The sequence below is a fragment of the Erithacus rubecula genome (assembly GCF_903797595.1).
Source record: "Erithacus rubecula genome assembly, chromosome: 1".
In the NCBI taxonomy this organism is placed as follows: Eukaryota; Metazoa; Chordata; class Aves; order Passeriformes; family Muscicapidae; genus Erithacus; species Erithacus rubecula.
In genome coordinates this window covers 50,187,629-50,212,047 of record NC_136658.1, presented here as the reverse complement: position 1 = coordinate 50,212,047, position 24,419 = coordinate 50,187,629, and the positions used below count along the sequence as shown (strand labels likewise).

The window sequence follows — 24,419 nt, the reverse complement described above, 5'->3', positions numbered from 1 at the left end:
TAGACCATTTTGAGTCAGTTTATGAGACCTTACAGAACATTAAGTATCACAAGCTGCACTAAATCTTGCTTTTTCCTATTAAAAAAGTAAAATCTTGTTTTATTCCCCTTTGCTCCCCATAGAAATCGGCTTTAAAAATTGTTTATTTTACTCATCATCCCTTCTGCTGATGCTTGCAGTGTTTTGTTTTCTGATATAGTCCAGTGTTTTTCTAGAAATGAGGAGTAGTCTGACTGATACATGTATTTTTCCAGCTTTTTCTACTTTCTCTTTTTCAAGGATAGATAGGTTACTTTTTTGGTTTTTTGACTGTCTTCCAGAATCCCATTCATCATCCATGAGGTTTTAAAGTGCCTCTGAAATTGCTTCAGCAAATTCTTTGTACTCCCTGAATTTCATAATTTCTGAATGATTTAAAGCCAGCTAATTACAGGGTGTATTCTTTAATCTGTTTCCTTGCTTCTATCTTAAATGCATTGTTGTTTGTGTTATTTACATTATCTGCCTGATTACCCCTAACTCTGTTAGTGAAGATTGAAGCAGCAAATGCCCTAAACCTGCAAGTGTTCTTAGTGCCATAATAGCTTTTTCCCCTGTTGAATAGTGGACAGCTTTCCTTTATCTTCCCCTCGCAGTTACTGTTCTTATTGATCTTTTTCTTTGTTTACCTTGCATGTTTCTTGCTAGTTGTTTCACTTTTTGTGCCTTCACTTTTCTCAGTGTGTGCTTCCAACTGTCTTCTTTTGTAAGGTTTGTATCTTCTTGCTTTCTGTTTCATGTAACAAATTATTATCAGTCCATCCAGAGAGATTGATGAATAGTCTGCATTTTGCTATATTGCTTTCCTGAAAGATACTTGGTTTGTTAGAAATTGGAATTCTTTCTGATTTTATTTTTCAGGCAGTGTTTCTTAGATGTGTGTAAGAATTATCTTTATCTGTTCAGTCTTTCTGGTTTGTCAGTAGTGCAATAGCCCCCACCTTTCTTTCTTCATTGTTATAGAAGATAATAGAGCAAGCAATCAGTAATAGAAAACATGATAGTCACATAAGAAAAGTCATATAATTTTTTGAATTTGTAAACAAAGATGTAATATTAATGATATTTCAGACAAATTTCCTGTCTTCATTTAGTCATAAGTGTAGATAAAATATTTATGTCTCTTGATGTATAAAACATGCTGATCAAATAATAAACAATCCTCATAGCCTCCTTCTATACAACTAAGTATATTTTCCTAACATTGCAAAATAATAGAATGCGATGAGAGGAAGTGGATTCACGTTGTGCCAGAAGAAGTATGGGTTTGGTATTATGAAAAAATCATTCACTGAAAAGGTTGTCCAGCACTGGAACAGGCTGCCTAGGGAAGTGGTATGTTGCCATCCCTGGCGGTTTTTAAAAGACACATAGATGTGGCACTTGGAGACATGGTTTAGTGGTGGGCACTGCAGTTCTGGGTTGATGCTTGTACTTGCTGATCTAAGAGGTGTGTTCTAACTGAGGGAATTACAGGACATCCCCAAATCTTCACAGATAGTCAGCATCATGCAATTCTGGGGATCCTGGAATCTGAGTCTTCACAATTCTCAGTACTATTCAGTCATCCAAACTGCCCTGCATTATTGTGGGAAGTGCTGACTATTTTACTTCTATTTCCATATCTTCATTTCTCAGTCCTAAATAACATAACATACATTTCAATCTATCATCTCAGAAGACAGCTCCCCACTATAGCTAAACTATGTTGCAGTACTATGAAACAGATTCTGTACTATCATATGAGCATGTATGATAATAGTACCCATTAAGTTTGTATGAAGTCTGCTAGTATTTTTGTTACTGAAACACACACAGCTCAGAAGTAGACCTTTACTTGAAAGTGGAGCCATTTTGCATGATGTAGAAGTTGGTAAGCCTTTTTTACAAAATACTGTGCTGTTAGCACGTAGGCAAGGATCTGGTAGATCTGGATAGCTCTGGTAGATATTGGATAGCTTTTAATAGCATAAGCAGTCTAACCTGCACACTCAATTAAATACACTATTTCAAAGTGCTATTTAATTGCTCACTATTGCTGCAACTGACAGGTGATTTATACACTGTATTATTTATTATCACACAGTAAGAAAACTAGAGTTATTGTTCATATTTTAGCACTTGACATTCAGTGAAAGCAAAGCTTCTAAGTCTGCAAATCATCTTTAAAACATTAGATCAAGAAACTAAGTCTAAAGAAGCAATTAAACACCGAACACGGTATTAAGCACCAACCCTGATAGTCTCCCACATTAAGATCTGACACACAAATTGCAGTGTGATGTATGATGGACTGATGAAGCATAATATTCTATATCAACCTGTAAACTGGCAGACATTCTTGATAGGTGAGTGTCAAGTGTGACCAGCTCATAACTGTCTTTCATGTGATGCCAGGAAGAAGTTAAATTCTATTGCACAGTAATATTCTTAGATGACTCATTCACTGACTTATCTTTGATAGCAATAGCAGAAGCTGGAAAAAAACTTCTTTGTCTACCTTCAGAACTGTAATCTGAAAACATGCCATTTAGCTGGTACCTAACTCTACAGGTGCTGCAGTTTCTAAATTATAAAAGGTGCTCAAAAAGTGTACTTCCATAAATATGTAGGAACACTTCAATTTCTAATGTTTCAGTTTTGGCATACAAAAATTAGAGGTTTCTATGCCAAAATCTCATGGATCCTGGTTCTCACAGACTGTGCTAGATTGATCTCAGCATGAAATACTGTAACAGCCCTGGCTTTTCTTGTAGGCTTCCGAGGAACTGATAGTCTTATTTTGTGTGCTAATCCATAACACTGAACAGAGTATAAAAATCTGGCTGCACTTGCTTTCTATCTGAAGGAATTAGATACGTTTGTTTCATAATTTTTAATGTGTTCAGCATGAAAATGTAAGCTGAAACTCATGCATCTTTGAAAACTTTTCACACTCTTCTCCAAATTAGATTTCTTTCCAGCTTTCTGAATAATAGAACAAAACTGTTCTCACTATTAAGCCAAATAATTTATTTCCTTTAGATAAGCATACTTAACACATTATTTGAAAATGCAGTACTTTTTTTGTCATCATTTGATCCAGGATCTCTCTGGCTAGCTCAGGTTTTTCCTTCCTGGGAAGAAGTAATCACTGAGTTCCATAAATGCACAACATGAATGAATTTCCTGTGTATTTCACATTCAAGGATCAGACGTAGTGCAGCACAACACAAAAGATCAAGGGCCAGTAACATCAATAAACAATGACTTCTTATCACTATGACCAGTATGAGATTCTAAGCTCAGTCTCCATTTTGTCCTTTGAGATCAAACATCAACAAATGATTGTGTGATACAACAGAAATAGGTGATCCCACACAGCTTTTTTTTTTTTTTTTTTTTTTTTTTTTTTTTTTTTTTTTTTTTTTTTTTTTTTTTTTTTTTTTTTTTTTTTTTTTTTTTTCTTCTCAGAGGAACTTAGAAACTGTTACTAGGTAATTTCTTTTCTGGTCTGAAAAGTATTATCTGTGAAGCATTAGTGGAACTAGGCTATTTATTCTGTCCCATGCTGTACTGGAAGGCACTTTTGGACACAGATGGATGCCACGACCCTGGCTACACTTACGCATTAACAGTATCATAGGCTTCATATACAAGCATCTTAAAAAATTGAAGTGTTATTGTTTAATAATCACTGGGGTCCTACTTTTCTTGCTTTTCTAGATGCTTAGATAATAGACCTTCTTAGGAATATTGATTTGATTTTCTGGAACAGGGAATTGCTGTATACATGGATTTTTTTCTAAATTCAGGAAATTAGCTGATCTTGCAGCCAGACCCAGAAAAAAAAATTGGAAACTTAATATGTATAAATATCCAGGTATTTATAATATTTTATTTTTGGTGGATTTTTGGAAATAAAGATTTAGTTCAGAAAGTTGTTTCAAGTGGGACTGAAGTGGAAATAGTAGTTTGCTAGAAAAAGTTCTTTAAAGTTAGCACAGTACTGGCTTTTCACTGCAGTATTGCCTTTCTATAGGAACTATTCTGTGGGAGTGTATCTATTTCTATGGGATCAATAAAAAAAATGATTTCAATATGGTAATCTTTAGGAAAAAATGCATTGAAATAGCTATGTGCGTCATCGTTACTGTAGGAATGGAAAATGGGTATTACTAAATGGATGGTAACTGACCTGTGTATCAAGCAACACACACATTTATTGACATTAAAAATAAATATATAACTGATAGGTATAAAAATATTTTACATCTAAAGATTCCCAAACAGGAAAAAATCCTGTAGTAAAATATTGTTCCCTTTTTTATTTCCTCTTCCCCCCTCCCTCCCCCCCTCCCCCCAAGTGTATTAATTAATGAAAATTGTCTTTGTGGCAATTAAAGACCCATGAGCTAGGTAAACTTAGTACTAAATTCACCTAGAATTAAACCTGAATTGAGTCTTTGTGCAGACTCTTAACAGTGGGATTAATCTTCTCCGATTTTAGTAACCTATAAAGTAGCTAAAAGAGTGTCTATTCAATTGCCTCATTTAGGCTCAGCCTAGTTAATGAAGAAGGAAAAGAAATTCCAGAGTTCAACTTATCCCATCCTAAGGTGAATGATTGCCATAATCAGGATTGTGTGAGTAGGAACTATGGCTTGCACAGTTAAAACATCTTTTTAATTAATCAGTAACCTTAGATTTGCCTTGGGGATAAAATATGAGGAGGTCCCTATCTGATTATCCACTGATTATCCAAATAGATGGGGTAGGTGAAGTCTTTGACTTCTGTTTTACTAAAGTAAGGTGAAATTAATCCTGCTTTAAACTTTGAAGAAATTAGGATTTGGCAGTAATTATGTCATTATTTTTATACTACAAATTAAAATACTATTATTCATATAGAAAGTATTATTTGTTTTATTTTTCCCCCATCCCAGAAGAACACTGTTAAGGAAGAATAGAATATAAAGTAAGCCATGCAGTAGTACTTATTTGTTTACTTATTTATTATTGAAAACTATTGATTTGGTGAGGTTGTAGCAGCAAATCATAAATGATGCATAAGCTGCATCAACAGATAAAAGACAGAATAAAGCCAGAACTTTGCAATTTTAGAGTTGTTATTATTTATTGTGGGTTTACAAAAACTAAAACCAGTAAAGCTCAAGAAGCAAGGAGCGTTTACTTGTAATAGAAAAAAAAATTATATAGATTTTTTTTCTCTTTTTTCATTACTTCTCTGAGTCCTTTTTTTGTATGTGCCATCTATAAAGACATATGACTGTAATATTAGTGCTCACAGACCTGTGTCTGCTCAGTGGAATAGTTTATGGTATGCTGCATTTTTCCACAAAAAATATGTATGTATGTAATCTTTTCCATGTAGATGAAAGTTTCCTAAGCCCCATATTTTTAGTTGATCCACAGTGACTCTTAAAATGCTGCTTCTTTTTTTCACGCTTCCTAAAAGACCCATAATTGTGGCTCACACTGTACAGAAAGCCAGTTAATTTATGCACATGGAACTAAACCATGCATCAAAATTTTGGGTGAAAAAAAAATTGAAAACTCCTCATGACAGGAATAAGTCAGAGAATCTAAGAAATAGTAGTTTAAAGGATGTTCTGATACTCAGCTTCACATAGGTAATGCTCAGTGTGGAGAGTGCTGAAGCTTACACAGTTTCAGCTATACTGTTTTTTCAGAGTGGTCCCTGTAGTAAGCCTGAACCACAGAGACATTCTTGAAAGAGCTAGTAGGAGTGATCTGAAACAAATTTGGGAGTAAACTATTAATTATATTTCCAGTGGTAAATGTGCATAAATAAAATAAGATGCACACACATTTATTTCTTGTGACTATTAGGTCAACATTAAAGTAAGTGACATCAAAAAGAAATGGAACATTATGTTCAGCTTGTAGATGCTGTTCATTATCTGTACAGGTTGCATATTTTAAGAGTTCATTACTTTTACCAGAAATTTAGTCCATGATATAGATTCCATTCATGCAGTGGAAGTTAGATGAATACATAATTTAATGTATTTTATCTACTTGCAAGAAAATTATCTCTAGAAAAATAAACCTCTGGAGCAAACAGAGTTTGATCTAATTTTCTACAGCAAGAATTCAGATACAGCTCTTCCAAGACAACAATATGGAAGTTATAAGTAAATCTGTAACTGATATACATGTGAAATAGCAAAACTAATGGTGATTGGTATAATGGAGTGGATTGATGAGCTTCTTACCATCAGCTCCCTCAATAAAAAAATTGAGAGAGGCACTTTTTTGACATGATTCATGCTCACATAAATATTTTTGCATGATTCATTTTCCCATAAGCAACTAAAATGTTTCAGATGAATCATACCTCAAACATTTTGTTGAGAAAAATACAATAAGTTATTTAGCTGAGGTGGTAGCTGAGATGAATTGCTACCCTGTATACTTATGTGACAGGTGTGATAAGCAGATGTGATCTTTATCTGCTGTCTTAAATAATTGTCATTATTTAGTGAATATCAGCTGCATTCAAAGATATATATGAACTGGACAATATAAAATTGAAAGCTCTGTAATGAACCTTTTACTTTGTATTACAGAGATAAAATGTCTTTTAATAGATGGCATCACAATATATGATACTCCAGAGACATAAATCAGATTCTCACGCAGAACCATTAAAAATTTTCCCACGTCCTATGGAGATCCCCTAGAAACAGTTAGTTTTGTTGAAGCCCATCTGTCACCAATGTTGATCAGTGTGTTATCAGGTAAAGGACCTCTGTGTGCAGCTATGAAGCAGCATTTGTGAGGTGTAAGCATGCTTACATCAGAATTGTTTCCTACATGGTTTCCATTGATTGGTTTCTTTTGGCAATACACACATTCTGAAGTGCCCTGGTACTTGTCTTTGGATTTCTAGTGATAGCAAAAGGCTGAAAAGGGTGAATGTTTTATTTTTTTGTTGAACAGAAAAGGAGGAAACTAGAGAATTTTAGACTTTTTATTGGAATAAAAAGCTTAATTATTTAGAAGCCAAAAACAAGAACGTACCAAACAATAACAATGAAACTGTATTTACTGGTAACAAGTTGGGTTAACCTAATGTAATTTCCCTGTAGGGGCATGGATCCAAAATGTGGGTATGTGAGAAGCATTCCTAGGTCTCTTTTTGATCTTCAGTGTGGCATTCACATAAGTAAGTTTGAAATGATCTTGATTAAATTGCTAGTAAACAGATAGTAAAGTTTTTTTAAATGTTAATTTAATTGGTTAACAAGTGTTCACATTCAGAATAGAAAAGGGCACTGCAGATGTGGCCCTTGGGCAGGTACAGACACCATTTTCACCACTGTGTTGAATAGTGAAATATTCAGCATGCTCTCAGCAAGAGAAGGCAGCAAGGGCTCTTTCATAGGCAGGAAAATAGAGCTAGAATTCAAAATGGGGACATAATGTGGATTCTGCACTGAGGCAGGAATAAGATTGAGTTGAAGACTGAAGGAGGACTGGCTTAGTAGTTCTTTTGAAATGATGTATAAAGCTTAGTGTTTCCCACAGTAAACATGATTTAGAGAAGCCATGCAATTCTGAAATAGTTTAGCAAAACATTTTTGAAGCAGATAGTCAGATAAAGCTGAATTTGGAACTCCTAAACATCCAGATTGTCCACTTAAGCAGATACTTTGGGCAATTTAGGCTTCCTTTTGTCAGTATTTAGAATTAAGTTCAGCTACATAGGGGCAGAATGTGTCCCCCATATGACTGAAAGAAGATTGTTCATTTTAATGAAAAGATTTTTAAGAGTTTGCAGGAGTAAGATTAATCTCCCAGTTTCTCTGAACTAATAGCCCTCTTTCTCTGGATAAATAGAGGAGAAAAGCAGTGTGATTCATCGTATTTCCATGTGGACATCTAAACTAGGTCAGATGAATCACACTATGATCCTCTCTACTGGTAGCTGAGATGCAGACAAATCTGCTTTGGAGATGCATTTGGTCTTTAGAGATGTCTGCTGTCATTTGCAGAGGATGTAATCTGAAATAACTAAGAGGAGGAAGAAGAAAATAATTTGTTCCCATAGGTAAAAGCAAATGAGAGTATGGTGAAGTACTGGAATGATTTTTTGAAGGTTGTGGCTTCTCTGTTAATGTGCATATTTTAAGGATAGCTTAGAAGATGTTAAAATATGAGGTCATAAATCTTAAACTTGCCTGGGGTTTAACAGATGGATTAGAACACATCTCAAGTGCCTTCTACCCCTGTGTTTCTAGATGTTTTAATTCTTTAGCAATAGATCTTCCAGTCCTGTGTAATCTAGGGTACATAACTGTAAAGGGAATGGGAAGGTAATCATCCTGGTTTGAGTGATGCCAGAAATGAATAACCCTTGTCACATTGCATGATGGGACCAATTACATTGGGGTAGAAATTACTGTCGGCTTGTAGTTTGGAAGAGACACATATTTCCATCAGCTAGTATTGCCAGCTCCTTTCCTGGAAAGCATTAATGCCTTGGGAATGTGTGAGTCAGCAGTGCTCAGCAGCACTTGCTGAACAGGGCTTAGCAGAGCATCTGCAAACAGTGGCAGGGTGAAAGCAAGTAGAGCTGTACTGTAAAAGTAGATAATGTACTGATTATACTCAATCTTTCTGAAACAAAAAAAAAAGTTGCAGCATTTAAAAAGGCAAATTATCTTTTGTGTATTTGAAAAAATTGGTGAAGTCTAAAGAGTATTAATATATAAATTTGGAGAGAATAATTTAATGATATTCAGCCCATACTCAACCCATATTTATGTAATTATACAGCAAAAAATTATAGCCATTTAAATCTAACATCAGTTGTTCTCTGGTCCATTGAACAAGCTCTGACTAATCATTAATAGTCATAAATATGCATAATGCAAAACAAACCTAGAAAATAATAGACGAGATAATCTCACTAAAAATGTATAAATGCATTAGTATTTACAAAGAGGATGTAAAAAAATTTTAGAGTAGTCTGCTTCTTGGAAACATGTAGATTATAGAAAGAAATCTAGACTAAATAAAGAAATCCAGGGTTTGACTTCTTCCCTGCTGCCATGAGGTCAGAGAGCTGGGCTCAAAAATTAAATGGGAGATCCTTTGTTCTGTTGCCTCAGCAGAGGGAGGGCATGGAGATCCATGGCCTGCAGGAGAGGAGAAGTGGTCTCAGTGGGACCTAAACAATTATTTTATTCTTTCATTCTGAGTGCCAAATGTAATAAACGGAGCAGGGCCAAAGCCTTTATTAAATAGCAGCTCTTTTAGTGAAGAATTGGGGGGGGTTGCCAGGGGCCGACACCTGCTGCTGCTTGCCTAGGTGACGCTGGAAGGAGGTTCCCGTGCAGTCCTGTCCAAGGGCAGGAAAGGGAGTTCCAACCTCACAGGCACGTCCAGAACTCTATTTGGGCTCGTTGGTCCAGGGGTGTCACTCTTCTCAACAGTTCCTTAGTTCATGGGTAGTTAGGACTTCCACTGAAGAGGTGTTTCTTGGGAACTCTGGAAGCTTTGCATATGGGGCAGTGTCTTTTGATTGACAGGGAGCAGCAGCAGGCGGCCGGAAGCGAAGTGAGGGACAGGGCAGAAGTAGGAAGTGATTGGACTAGAACTGGGATTGTTTGGGAAAATACAAACAGATGGCCAACTTGGGGATACAGAACATGCATATCAAGAACAGTAAGTTGCTTAACATTTTAACAGAGGGGACAACTTTTAAAACTATTTGTAACCCTTACTTTATGGCTGCTGAACCTGTTTACCTCACCAAAGCTACTAGCAACGATGGATCATTTAACATGTATTATTTATTCCTTGTTTTCTAAGTAATGTGTCATAAGTTGGTATGGAAATCAATTTCATTAACATCAGGATTCATACTGGATTAAGGAAGGATGAATCAAAGTAGAGTGAACTGTTCCAATCCCTATGAGTATTTGATTTTAAGATGTTATCATCAAAAGCAGTTACACAGAATATTCTGTACATTTGTCATTTTAGAAGCAATTACTCTTTGCTGGGTTTTCCCTAGAGTACAAATACCTTCTGAATTTCACTTAGATAAGTTTATATACTGAAACTGTATATCCTTTCCTAATCAGTTTAGAGAACTGGAGTTTTATATTTTTAACAGGTGCTATTTTCTGCTTGCAATTGTGAAAGAGAACATTTGGCTGCCTGGTTATCCACTTCCATTGAGTTTCTATCTTGTCTGGTGAGAAATGCTACATTTACTTAACCTGTCTGAAACTTGGAAGTGCAAATTCATTCCTTTTTATAGCATGTGCCAAAACAAGTACTGAAATACATGGCATAGACCAAAATGCTTTTTGTATCACCTGTGTTAAGCAGAATTTTGCTCATATCACTCGTCACTATCAGTGGAAAGGTCACTAATCACTAATATACCAGAGCTATACAGAGGGATATGCAGGTTTTTCTTCTCAATAGCCAGTATTTACAGAGGAACATGGAACTAACTTCAGTACAGTAAATGCAGTCAAAATTTATTGTTCCTGAATCTTCCATGAAAAACATGGATGTTTAAGAAAGGCAGACTTAAGGGCTTTTTAAAATTCTCTTTTTTTTTTTTTTTTTTTTCCTCCTCAGTAAATATGAAGTTAAGCAAAATGAATTGGAAGATAATAAATGCATCAAATCCTTTACCAAGCTCTCCAGAGGATTTTTGAAACCCATTGCATGTAGTCATATGTCAAGTAAACAATCTCCTTAAATTCCTTTGATGGACTGGATTGATAATTTTTAGTATGGAATTTCTCAGATTATCAGATGAAGGAATTCACCAAACCTCAATCAACACTTAGAAAAAAACTGAGATTAAACATTCAGTGATATAAAATGAATGTATTTACTTGTCTGATGTGCAAGAAATGTTGATCTGTAGTGTTGCATCTGCAACCTGATTAACATTTCACTTTAATTTGTATTAAAAAACTCCAGCTTACTGAAGATGAGTGAGAACTGTCACCATAAAACTGGGATAATTGGAAAAAAATTGAAAGTCAGATTTTAAACTTTTAAATAGAAAGTCAAAAGCTTCATCTGATGTCAGTCATCATCATAGCTTTATGGAAATCTCCCTAAGGTTGTTCTTTCTTTTCAAGTGTAATTGCTCTGTGATTCCCTAATAATTAATTCCTATAAAGTTAGCATATATAGACATAATGCTCTGGCAGCTCCTTGGAACCAACCATATATTTAATTCTAGGAAAAGCAGATTGCAAGTGTGAAGAGGGAGAAAACATTTGCATAAATGTGTAAGAAGTTTGTAATTTATCTACAACTAAGACCACTTTATAGAAGCATGATCATCTCAGCTCTTTATTTGTATAAATTGAAGTATTGAATTATGTTTAAGGACACTTCTCTTAATACCAGTTCCTACAAAAATCTTAGGGCTTCATTGTCACATCGCTTTATAATAAAAGGGAGAGGAGCAAGCACTTCCAGTGAGCACTTCATCTCAACCTGAAGTAGTCATCTAAAGTCAGAGAAATGAATCATGCCTTAGAAGTGCTTCTTAACTCATATATATATATATATATAGTTTGAAATTATGTGAAATTAATTTATCCTTCTAATAATGTAATTTTCGGGCCCTCCCTGCTATAAATTCTGAATTATACCCTTTTCATACATCTGAGAGAACCATTTTTACACATTTGCCATAATAAATAAGGACAGCAAGTTATCTCAAATCAGTATCAATTTAATGTCCTTTTGCGAACCATGCACAGAACTTTGCATCAAAATATTTTCAAACAATTTTATTATAAGATACCAGTTTTAAAGCTCTGATTCCCTGGAGTGCTCTGCTTGCAACTCTGAGCATATTTTGTTCCACAGTAGTAAGCAATATATTCAGAATTTAGAAATATTTTCCTCTGGGAAAATACTGCCTGGAGAGCAATGCAAACTCAGAGAGAACAAAAGCAGAATTTGAGAGGGAAAAAAAAAAAGCTTGGTCGAGCTCTGCTAATTGCTAGTTATTTCTTCTCCTGGCACCATGGAAAACAATCTGCTCACGTTGCTTCTGAATTGAAAAGATGAATGGTTCCATAGGCATCACTGTTAAAAGGATAACACCAGACTGAAAAGGGAAGAAGTTTTGAGAGAAAAGTGGAATCACTGCTTATAACTAGATAAAATTATAACCTTGCATTATTCATTCATTCTTTCATATGAGAGACATTCAATATTAAAATACGATCTGCCAGTGTTAGATTGAATACTTTACATTCCAGTTGCAACCTAGGAGTATGTTAAATAGCAAATCCAAAGGCTAGATATTTTAAAATCAACATCAGTACATTTCACTGAAAAGTTAAAAAATAATCTTCTGAATCAATTGTGATGATTTCCATTAAGTCATAAAAATTAATGTAACTCCAAAGAACTGAGTAAAAAATAAATTATTTCCCATTTCTTTAAAAAACAAAACAACAAAAACCAAAACAAAAAAACAAAAAAAAAAAATCAAAATCCCCCCCAAAAAACCAAACCCAAAACCAAAAAAAAAAAAAAAAAAAAAAATCAGAAACAAAAAAACCCACAAAAATCCCCCAAGCAAATTCCAGGATTTGGATCACTTTGTCAAATCACCTGAACTTGAGACTTCTTGCAGTGTAGGGCCATTTCTCAAATGCATAGCTGAGAAGATGGAGAGGGAAAGAAAAACATACCTAAATTTGTTGATTTAGAAAGCAAATTCCACATAGCAAAATAGCTTGTGTCAGAATTAGTAAGCAAAAATTAACACTTTGTGATTATATTAAGTAAATTATAAAACTGGAATGAGAAGTACGATTACCAATTCAGACTAGTTGAGAAGATGTATCATGAAAGTGAGTGAAATTCATCTCACTTGGCTTTGGGACGTATTTTCTATATTTTATGTATTAGTTAACTTGGGAATGAGTTTCTTATGAGTCCTCACAATTTCATTTGGTGGAAAAAAGAACACACATTATGAGTGAGGACACACAACTGACACCAAGAACTGTGTCAAGCATCAGCACTTTATTATTCCCCAGTAAAACCTTTTATATCCTGTTTCCCACATACATAACACTTGCATGCCCTTTGACTCTTTTGTGATTGATCAGTACGCATCAGCATTCCTCACTTCTTCAGTGCTGTTCACCTGTTTTACACCTTACAGCTACAACTCACTGGGGTGAGATTGCCTGCAGCACTATCTCTGTTCTCTTACAACCCATTCTCCCACAACCTTACACATGGATTTGAGACAACTTGCTTTTTCATTTCAGAGTGCAACAGTTCTTTTTACTGTTAATAATGCTAATAGTCTGAATTATGTATGATTATGTATGACTGCTAATTCCTATTAATATTCCAACTAAAGCTGTTCTGTCCCAACTTCCTTGTGGCCTGATGCTGAAAAGATAACAAAAAGCCCCAACACAAGCCCTAACTGAAAAAAAAACCCAGTATGACTAATCCAAACTCAAAATCACAGGATATGTAGGAAACTGCTTAAGTATATCAATAATATGCCACTGTACACAGAAAAATTTTGGCAGTAGTCAACCCATTCTAATTCAAGTTTCTGGAATGTCTGTATTTTTTTCAAAGACAGATAAAATAAATTCTGGACCAAACAAGACCTGACAAGCTCTAAAGTCTGTTATGAGTGCTTTAAGCTATAAAACCCTGAGGTTAACTGCTGTCCTTTGGCAGCACAAAGTTGGTTATGCTGCAGGATTAATCTGTTTTACCTGCTTTATGTACTGACTTCGTTGGTGAGTCTACAATCTATGAAATGGATTAATTTCAAATATGTCTTAATGAGGAGAAGTTTCAGTGAGTCTCAAATCTATTCAACTGGCACTTACCCTTTTGATCTTTCTGCCATATAACCTTCACAGGTAATGCCCTAATGAGTTAATTCTTTATAATTAATTTGTATGTCTTTAAGACATGATTCTTCCCGTTCATTTTTCTGGTATGGTAAATGCTTCAGGGATTTTTGCATTATATCTGTCACTTTGTAATTAGGAATACCTACACTGAATTTCCCATCTATACATGTTTCTCTCTGTGATGTATTTTAAACAAAGATATTATTAACGTAATGCTTAATTTAACGTAATGGATTAATTTCTTCTCCACTATTTTTTTTTTCATAACTTTTGAATGCTTTTTGCTTACCTGGCTGTAACTTGATCCTGACATATTTGTTATGTCAGGACAATGTATGCAAGGTACATTTGATTGTACTATAAATCTTTGGAAGAGGTAGTATGATGCTTCTGGTTTATTTGTGCTACCCATAAACAGAAGGAAAACTTACAAGCTCACCAAACATCAATGGCAGCTGGCAATGCTTTCCCATTGGGTTTTTCCAATCATAGTAAATGCTTAACATTGCTTGATTTTCCAGGTTAGCTTGGATTTAGATATTGTTTCCTGTATATTATGGGCTGATCCTTAAGATGCTTATGATCCTTAAGATCTCTTCTGAACTGTGAAAGGCAGTCTTGCTAAGATGAATTTTAACCTGTCTGGTTATAATTTATTGAGTTCTATGTGTTACCCTAAGTGTGAATTAATTTATAATACGTAATTTAGACTGGTGAATTATTGCCAAATTATAAGACTTCACAACTTGTTGGGCCACTACTAAGAATAGATTTTTATTTTATTAGACTATCTCTTCATTAAGTACCATATGTGTTTCAAAAGGTAGTGCTCAGCATTTAGAATCATGCCTTTTCTCATTTAACAGATTTACAGAACATCTGTGTAAAGAAAGGGTAAACTTAAGAAAATACAGTTGTTTTACAACAGTGTGATTCCATAGAAATGTATTTCAAATTAATTTTCTAAGATACCTATAGTATAAAGAAATTAGAAAAAACTAGTAAGGATGAGAATCGCAGGGCTGGTTTAAAATCTCATCCAAATTCTCTTTTATTCTGTGCAATATTTTCATTAAATCTGATTGATGTCCAGAATAAAAAAATAAATAAATTATTTTTTCTTCTCTTTGTTCTAGTAAACAAGACATGTGTAGACTTCTGATTTTTATTTTAAACCCATTTATTTACTGGACTAATTGATACCTTGGAACTTCTTTATAATTTAGAACTACCCATGGCTCTCAGGAACTGAAAGATTAAAGGACGGGAAGAGTGCAAGTCTTTTACAGCAGTGACCTAAAGTTACTTTTTCATCACTTTGTCATTGCTTTGTTAAACACACTTATAAAGTAATAATGTATATATGTACTGGTATGAAGTATCAGCTAAAAAAATTCTATACATAAAGCGAGTTCTCAGCTGCAGACTTCCTATCCTTGTGTTTTGTCCTCAGTAAAATCAGAAAGAAAAGTATTACTGTCTTACAAAAAATTAATTGGTTAAAGTATTGACAACCCTGAAATTTGATTTAAGAGTGTACAAACAATAGTTTTAATTGTCATCAAAGAAAATTGCCATGTTCTGTGGTAAGCACTAGTCATTATTAATAATAGTGTTGCATGAAGAATCTATAGGATATTCTATAGCAGTTAATATGAAGATCTCATAAATTATGTAGATAAGGGACACTGAAGATTAAAAAGTAATTTTATAACAATAAAAATAACTTGTCTACTCATCTTAGTTATACTTTAAATGTATTTTATATATATTAGATTTATACTGATTGAAAGCTCATCACTTCTTTTATGTTGCTGAATAATTAATGCTGATTATGTTAGTCTCAGCCCATAGATTTGAAAGATAAACACATTGCAGTATTGAACCAGTATAGCTTGATTTGTCACTGAAGTATCAGAATGTGTTGTTGTAAATGCCATCGTAAGGCATTCACAGGAGCTATTCAATATTGAAAGTAAATATAGGTCTGATTTGCTATCCGTCATCAAATTTGCTGACAGCAAAACAAATCTCTGAAATAGCCATGGTAATAAAGTAGAAAATGTGCCAGTAGGAAACAAAACAACAACTGATTAACAAATTCTGTAAGAAATGACAAAATGACAATTAAGCAACATGATGCAGAATTGTAAAAACAAGTGGCCAGTATCATCACATCCTATTTAGAAAGGCAGAAGTAATCAGTAAATTATGTAGTTGATTATTGTACTCATTCATCTGGGGATTGCTGAGGCACTAGCACTGTAGTTCAGTATCAAAGATTTGTTATTCTTTAGACCACATTGTAAAACCTCTTGGTTGTCCATGTGCAGCATGATTCATTCTTTCAACTAATATTTGTGCACTTGGTAATAGGATACTGCAGCCGTGGATTGTAACAGACATTTTAGATCACAGACTTTATGGTTTCTATCTTGAAAAAAGCCTTAATATTCTTCACATTTTATTATTCTAAGCCATCTAAACCAAGAATCAATTTTACGTTTTTTTTTTTTGTCTTTGCTCCTTTGGACTGCTCCAGGATTTTATATGAAGAGTTGTGAAGTCTGTGATAACTAGATATCTGGAATTTAGTTCGGTGGTCTCAGCACAGCCATCTAGTACTGTTTTCAATGCAAAACATTTATAAAGCGCCTACAGATGTGACACAGGACCTGAAGAACACACGTGCCCTTTTTGACAGACAAATAAAAAATGGCATCTACCATTAAAAATGTTATCAAACACTCTTAGGCAACTAAAGTTTGTATATTAGGACTGCATGTTCTTTGCACATGGGCAAAGAGTGCACTTTGCACTTTAAGCCTTTATTCCTTATTTCCCCCAATAAAAATGAGATGTATTATAGTTAGGTATTTAATAATTTAAGGCTGTAATTTAGTTTCCCATGTACCTGTGCCTCCATGGGAGCTGAGTGTCCAAACTGCCTGTTCAGCTGATGGAGAGCTCATCCTTGGTTCAGGTGCCTTAAAGTGGGCATCTCAATCAATTTAATCTACCCTGTCTGATTTGTTGTGCCTCATTTGCTGCTCCCATAGCTCAGGTATGAGGTGTGAGGGGCTGGTGGAGGTGTTGGGAGCTGCACAGGTACTCAGCTGGCATTTCTGCTTGTTAACTCATGGGATAAACCCAAGAGGTTTTCTGTGCTGAATAGGTCACCATTGGTGGGAACATAGCTTCATGAAGGGTACTGACTTTAGGAGTATGACTTTTGAAACAAATTAATCCCTTTACTGAATCACTATGATGTTTGACATCTATGAATGATTACACTGAAATTCACTTAAGGAGAGGTTCACAAAGCTATGGGACATAGCAATAAAAAACCCAAAAAACCGCAAGTGGGATGGACTTTCTGACCCTCTGCTATGAGCTGTCAACACTTTTTTCCTGCTTGTGTGAATGCTGCAAGAGTAGAAAAGAGAACAGAAAATTCAATTTAAGAGTGGTGTGAAACACGAAACTAAGACTTACAGATTGCAGAGGAATGATTGTGATTTAGAAGCATGTATCTCATTTTTATTCGAGAAAAGAGAAACTGAATGCAAAGTATATGTGATCTTTTCACAGAGCATACAATTTCAGACTCTGTGCAGTCAGCAAGAATCCTTTTACTGACCTGAACAAACTTTTAATCATAATATAAGGCACTTGTGCATAGGTATTTATTAAATTTGTCTTAGTGAGTCTTGCCTTTTTTGCATTTATTCTGGTTTTTAAACTATACATTTTAATGACTGACCAGCAGACTTCAGATTGCTTTAAAAATATGCTAAACATAGTTTGGCACTATTTGATTCTGCCTGTATTTAACATCACTGTTTAGACAGTATTAAGGCTACTTTTCCTTACTTTTTATTTTACAGTCTTACTTAAATGTGAAAAAAAAATACATGAAAACTTGTAAAACTTGAAAGTGTAAATAAACACTCTTTTTCTGTTTTGAAAACTGACATTTTTTTCTTACTTGCAGATTCTAGATTAAGTTAGGAGACGATATTTTTCCAGTATACTTAAACTGCTTTATTAAACACTACTCAGTGTATTTAAGGATTGCTACCTAAAACATGAAATGCAAGTTTGTTCATTCAGATTTTATTCATTATGCAGTTCTTGAAGCTTATCAAGGGATTATCAACTGGTTCTTGAGGAAGGCAGTTCTTGACCATACCAACTGCTAGACCAAACAGCACTGTTTAAAATCGTGTTCTCATGTGTGTTTGAAACATCTGCTTCCTCTAGAAGACACAATATAAAACCTGATCTTTCAGAATTAAGTTTTAATCGAATTGAAAGGTTGTTTGTATTGTTTTAATGTTATTTTTGCCCATCCATTTAGGATGGTAAGAGGAATGACTTGAAGTTATGGAGAGCATTCAGCTGTTCATTGCAACTTGCAGAATGAGTCGTGAGATGGGAGAGCTAATGTGTTTATATACATACAGACAGATACAACAGGACTTTGCTGTATTTTGTAGTTTAATAACTCAGCTTACACTTATTTCCTGCTATAGTTTTTTAGGCTGTGTTTAATGTAATCTGCAAAGAAAACATGGATTATTAACTGTTGTAATATTCCTTGTAAGGTGCTTCCTTGTATAGAAAAGACAATTGTCGTAGTTTGTCTCCTCAAAAATTCAAATGCAAAATTCATTTTGTCCTTATGTAACTCTTTATGTTCTTAATCTAATTTCTTATTTTTTTAAACCTTAAAAATAATGCTTGGTTGATTGATTGATTGATTGATTGATTGATTGATTGATTGATTTATTGCAGAAACCTTTGAAATGCTTATCAGAGTGGCTGAGAATTACACAAGCACCCTTTTCTGCAATGCGTATAGGACCATGGCTGCCGAGGCTACTGTGCATGTGCAGGAGTTTTTCACAGATGTTGGACTCTTCTTATTTGGCACAGACACCAGCACAGAGGAATTTGTGAACAGATTTTTTGACACCCTGTTTCCAGTAGTCTACAACCATGTGATTAACCCTGGTCCGACTGACATTTCGCTGGAATACGCTGAGTGCCTCCGAGTGGCGAGAAGAGACATCAGGCCCTTTGGCAACATTCCCAAAAAGGCCATAGAACAAATGGGAAGATCCCTCTTACCCAGCCGGACTTTCTTGCAGGCTCTGAATTTGGGGATTGAGGTGATCAATACAACAGATCACCTGCACTTCTCCAAGGACTGCAGCAGAGCTTTGGTGCGGATGCAGTACTGCCCACACTGCCAGGGGCTGACGCTGAGCAAGCCCTGCATGGGCTACTGCCTCAGCACCCTGCGAGGCTGCCTGGCTGGGCTCGCAGAAGTTGATCTCCACTGGCAGGGCTACATCCAGTCCCTGGAGCAGCTCTCCGGAGCCCTGAGCGGAGCACACGGCATCGAGCACGGGCTGCTGAGTTTCCATTCCCTTGTTCGTGATGCTCTGGTGCAGGCTCGGGTCAACGGGCCACGATTATCTGAGCAGGTAAGAGGCTGGTTTTATCCACACTTGGGCAAACATGGAGCAGGAAAAGTGTCACTGATAGCTGTTATTTGTTTGTCCATTTTTGTAGGGAGGAATGCATTTGTTTCTGAGTTCAGCTTTAGTTGACTAACCAATTTCTGGGAGCACAAAAAATACTTTTCATGGATGTAAGAAAATTATTCGGTTGTTCTGTGCACATTGTGATAAATGTAAGCAATCCTTATTGTAGATGCCAGTGGCCTGCCTTAAAGAACCTATAACTTTGCATATATTATTTCCCTAATTTTGTTTGTTTCAGAGGAAGAAGCACAGTTCATTTGTAGCATGAAATAAGTCCTTCCTTACACTTCAGAGAAAAAAAAAATGTTGTGTGAAAGCTCTGTATCTGTGAATGTGTGAAGAATTTTAGGATACTACTATGGAAAGTGGACATTAATTAACTACACTTTAGGGAAAAAAAAGCTAGTATATATGCTAATTTATGAGGGTAAAAATCTGAATTTTTCCTGTATAATACTTTATCCACAATTTTTATCTGTATTCTTACATGCAGACTTCACTGACAGTAGCATATTTTGTATTAAGTGTTGGATTGGATAGCTTGGTTTAGGGAAATGCCTTTAGTTTTATCGTACACCCTAAAGAGGTGTACTGTAAAACTAAAGTGACATCTGTGGCATCAGCTGAGGTGCAGGAGCATTTTTAGGACAGCCTCAATACATGATTAGCTGAACTTAAAGCAGTGTCTTCTGCTAAGCAGCTGACATGACCTCTGACAATAAACAACTCAGCCTAATATAATAAATAGAGGTTTTTTCATTTTTACTAAGGCCCAGAGTCTGATAAAATGGGTTCTTCACCCTACTGTAATCAGTGGATAACAGGGTTCATTTCTTCAAATTTCCTACTTTATCTGCTTTATACCTGCCAGCTTCATGAGCCATAATATCCTGATGCTCAATTTCCTTGAGAAAAGCTTTTTTTTCTTTTTTTTCTTTGGGGAAAGGGGTTTTCACAAATAGTTTGACTCAAAGGTGGCTCACTGATGTCTCTCTAATTCCCAGGTTATTTCAGATCTACAGTTGCCTCTTAGGGAAATACCCTGTTGCTCCTTTGATTTCTGTAGGATCTTCTTTGCCTACCATTTTCAAACTAGAACAAGCAAGTAAAGGTTCAAGGCAAGGACTTGTGTTTCCTACTTCATCCTGGGTCATTTAATTTGAAAAGTTTTACACTTGGATTTTCAACAGTGAATTACCATTGACCCAGACTTAAAAATCTCTCAGCACACTAGTGTTTTTAAAATGAAAGTTTTTACAGTCCATAATAGTAGTATATTCCACTGAATTTTAGTAAAAAATTAAACGGGTGAAGAGCCCTCCACTTAGTGTTTTTGCTTAATGAAAATTCCATATTGATCTGAAATAAAGTACTTTATTTTGATATTCCTGAAAACACCACGCCTTCCTTCTCCCCATCCTTCATTCAGTGTAAGGAATATTAAAATTTCTTGTGTAATGATATTAGTGGCCAATATGTTTGTTTGAAGATCATGTGCTTACTAAGATTATGTTAAAATTATCTGATATAGAAGCATTACCCCTCTTTAAAACCCACATACTTAATTTTTGACTCCAACTGCACCAGACCTAGATATCTCTTTCACCTAATTTCTCTGTTATAATTGACCAGTCCTTTTTCTCTTTGATCACTTATTTGGTCAAATAAGACTATAATGCAATGATCCCTTGAAACATGGTGATCTAGTCAGTATATCTCTTATTTTCCAATTTATTAGGTATCAAGACTTAATTCTGACATGTAATAAATACATTCTTTCAGCTTTAAGAGGCAGAGGACAGGAATTTCATTGAAATTGGCTCATTAATATTTATTTTAGCTTCAGAGTGACTCATGAACTGTTTCAGGTTTTGATAAGCAATTAATGCATCAGTGATTCTAACAGACAGAGAAAAGATGATTATGAGCAAGCAAATAATGGTTTGTTTACTCACACAGCAGTCTCTGCAGTTTTAAAGGAATTTCATCACATTTTGTGAGTTTTAAAGAAGTGAACAGAGAAAAAGAAATCCAATGTTTGGAGGTATCATACATAATTATGCAAGAGTTAATGTGAGAATCTAGAGTATCCTTAATGATAGATGTTGTGCAGTCTTTTTGCTCATTCATGGCTATGTTTGTGTAAATAACCATATGTAAAGGATTTTTTCTAATGTTTTGCAGGAGTACTTAAATCTGATATATATTCATGCTTTAAGCTCTGTGTGGTGTGGAAAGGACACTAATGCCTATATAGCATGGCTTCCTTTTACAAAACTGTTTTTTTCTAGTAATTTGCAGTTTGTTCCCTTTCCTGCTTGGGTCAGCAGAGCAGAGCCACTCTGAGTGTCCATCTGGAATTTGTCTTTCCCTTTCTTCTTACTGTTTCAAAATCACCTTTAATTCCTGCTTCCCACAGCTCTGCTGACTGACAAATAAATGCAGCACCTGTTCATCATCTCAACACCTGTGCAATATTTGATGCTGTTCTGCAGAATCTAGTGGAGATGTGTGGGTTATGCAACTATTCACGGATTTATGTATTTCCACACCTACTTACTGTCATATATTTAATGCCACTTCTGTTTCTTGAAGTCTATATATGTCCATATATTGCTCAGTGCATAGTGTACCCTATGCTTTTTAGCTGGAACAGAAATATTTTAGCAAACATCTGTGTGAGTTCTCATGCAGATACAGTGTAATAGAGGTTTAAGAGAGCTGCACCATACAAAACAAGAACAGTGTGCATTATTAGGATAATCTGGACAAGATGGTATGTAGTTTTTACACACTGGATAACAGCTAATAGTGCCCATTGTTAGAGAGCACCTTGCTGACTCATCCTGTACTTCTTTTGTGCTCTGCCTAAGTTGCCACATGCTGGTCTCTGAGCTTGTGTATAGCCAAGGGAATCCCTGTGGAGGGCACTGTACAGCCTGATGAATGCACAAGAACTTTACAACACATTTAAGCCTTACATAAAAAAAAACCCAAATCAAATTGAAACACCACAATAAACCAAAAACCAAGGAAAAAAGCCCATGGAATTTTTTTGCTAGTTATAATAGATTGTTTCACATCACCTCCCATTCTGTTATCAAAACCAGTATCAATGTTAATACAGAAGGACAAAGAGAGATTTTAGCAAAATTTACAGAGTTTTGGTGTGGGTGGAGCCTACTGCCCCAGCATAAGAGCATTTTTCCACTCCCTTTATGTATGGAATAATGTCACAGCCCCAGACTGTGGAAGAGTGATCCAGCTTCCTAGGTCACTTACAGTGTGATTCCATAGCAGATTAACTCAGTCTCACCCTGGCTTGCCCAAGTCCTGCTCCAGCACTGTTTGCAGTTTTCTGTTCCCACCCCTTTACTGCCATGCATGCTGCCCTGGCAGCAGAAAGTTAAGTTTGCTGAGGCAGTGTCTGTGCTCTTAGCCAGAGTGTTTTGTTCTTTGAAGACTTGTGCTGCCACGCATTGGGTAACCTGCAAATGAGAGATTCACTGGAGAGGGACAAACAGAGGAGGGGAAATGGCTCTGAGGTCAGACAAAAGATGAAGGAGAAGGAGAAAGGGAAAGGAGAAAAGAGAAAGCTAAAATTCACAAGACGTTATGTTGGAACCGTGGAAACTGGGAGTTTTGAACTTTCTGACTCCCAGAAGAACACTGGTTTTGACCTGAGACTTTGGAGAAGGCTTCCAATATTGAATGATAGAACTAGAATCACTGGTGTGCAGTTTGAATAGAAGTGTGTAATGTCACATGGTGAGGGATTTGGAATTTGGGGTTTTACAATATAGTAATAGTATAAGTATATATAGTATAAAGCTAGATGAAAGTTTTAGGGCGGAGGTTTTCTTTCTTCTTCACCTTCTTCTTTATGGGTATAAGTGCTACTTTTGTGATTGGAGAAAAAATACTGCACCGCGGGTCATGGGTGTTTGGTCATTGGGTCAAAAGTAAAAATAATTTAGTTACTTTTTAATTGAACTGTTTAGCCTTAAAAGACATTGTAATGAGTGAGATACATTGCCATTTCACCATTTTTAGCTTGTTAGCTAGAAGTGCTGTAGCACTCACTGTAACAGAGTTAAGAAGTAATAAATAGCTGAGTCTGAACACAAAATTTCATCTCTCATGCATTCAATCCTGCCTCTAGTAGAAGAGAAAAAGAAGATAAAAAAACTATAGCTTTATAGTTAAATCTTCCTCACAAACATTGCATACAAGTTTTGTTCTTGATTCCCAAAAGATTAATGGTGTCTGAGTTAAATATTGAATAAAAGAGATGAAAAAGAATATTGATTAGTTGTTCATTGTCTATTCTGAGCAGTGATGATTTTGGAATCTGAAGGAAAATGGAGTATGTGACCATGATACTGAAAAATACATATGCATATAAAAATCTGGGAATCAGAAACACAATATTAAAAAAAAATAAAAAGATTCTGACATTTCCTTATTTTGAAAGTGATGAATCTGTGCTACAGGTTTGGTAAAATTCTGGTATGTACTTTTATATGTAATATAAGCCTACAAAAATTCAGAATGGGATTTTCAAAAGCACTGTGTTTTCACTATGTTTTTAGAGATTTCCAAACAGTTGGAGACAACAAAAATATCAAAATTGTGGAAGCTTTCAAGTCCTTCCATCTCAGTCTAATCCTGAAAGAGTATCTAAGTTGTGTCTCTTCTTAAAAATAGGCAGAATTATATACTCTATTAAGAGAGACTTTTGTCTTGTTCTTTTTTTTTTTTTTTGGGTTTTGGTGTTTTTTTGGTTTTTTTGGTTTTTTTTTTTTGGTTTTGTTTTGTTTTGGTATGTTTTGTTTTGTTTTATTTTATTCAGCTGTCTAATACTGGAATGAAAGTAAGATATTTCTTTTGGCATACAATGCTGGCAGAA

At 35.2% G+C, this 24,419-nt stretch overlaps 1 protein-coding gene and 1 long non-coding RNA gene across 2 annotated transcripts in view; one reads left to right on the top strand and one right to left on the bottom strand.

The window, feature by feature from the left end:
• Positions 1-24,419, top strand: part of GPC5 (glypican 5) — a 569,474-nt gene that overhangs the window by 65,963 nt on the left and 479,092 nt on the right. Inside the window, exon 3 of the mRNA XM_079303054.1 lies at positions 18,756-19,450. Within this exon, the coding sequence (XP_079159180.1) occupies positions 18,756-19,450 (695 nt within the window). The remainder of the gene's footprint in view (positions 1-18,755; positions 19,451-24,419) is intronic.
• Positions 11,817-13,064, bottom strand: LOC306800765. The gene is made up of 3 exons (XR_013773913.1): positions 12,887-13,064; positions 12,679-12,726; positions 11,817-12,144 (listed from the first exon to the last, which is right to left on the bottom strand). It is a non-coding gene; the product is annotated as an uncharacterized lncRNA (long non-coding RNA).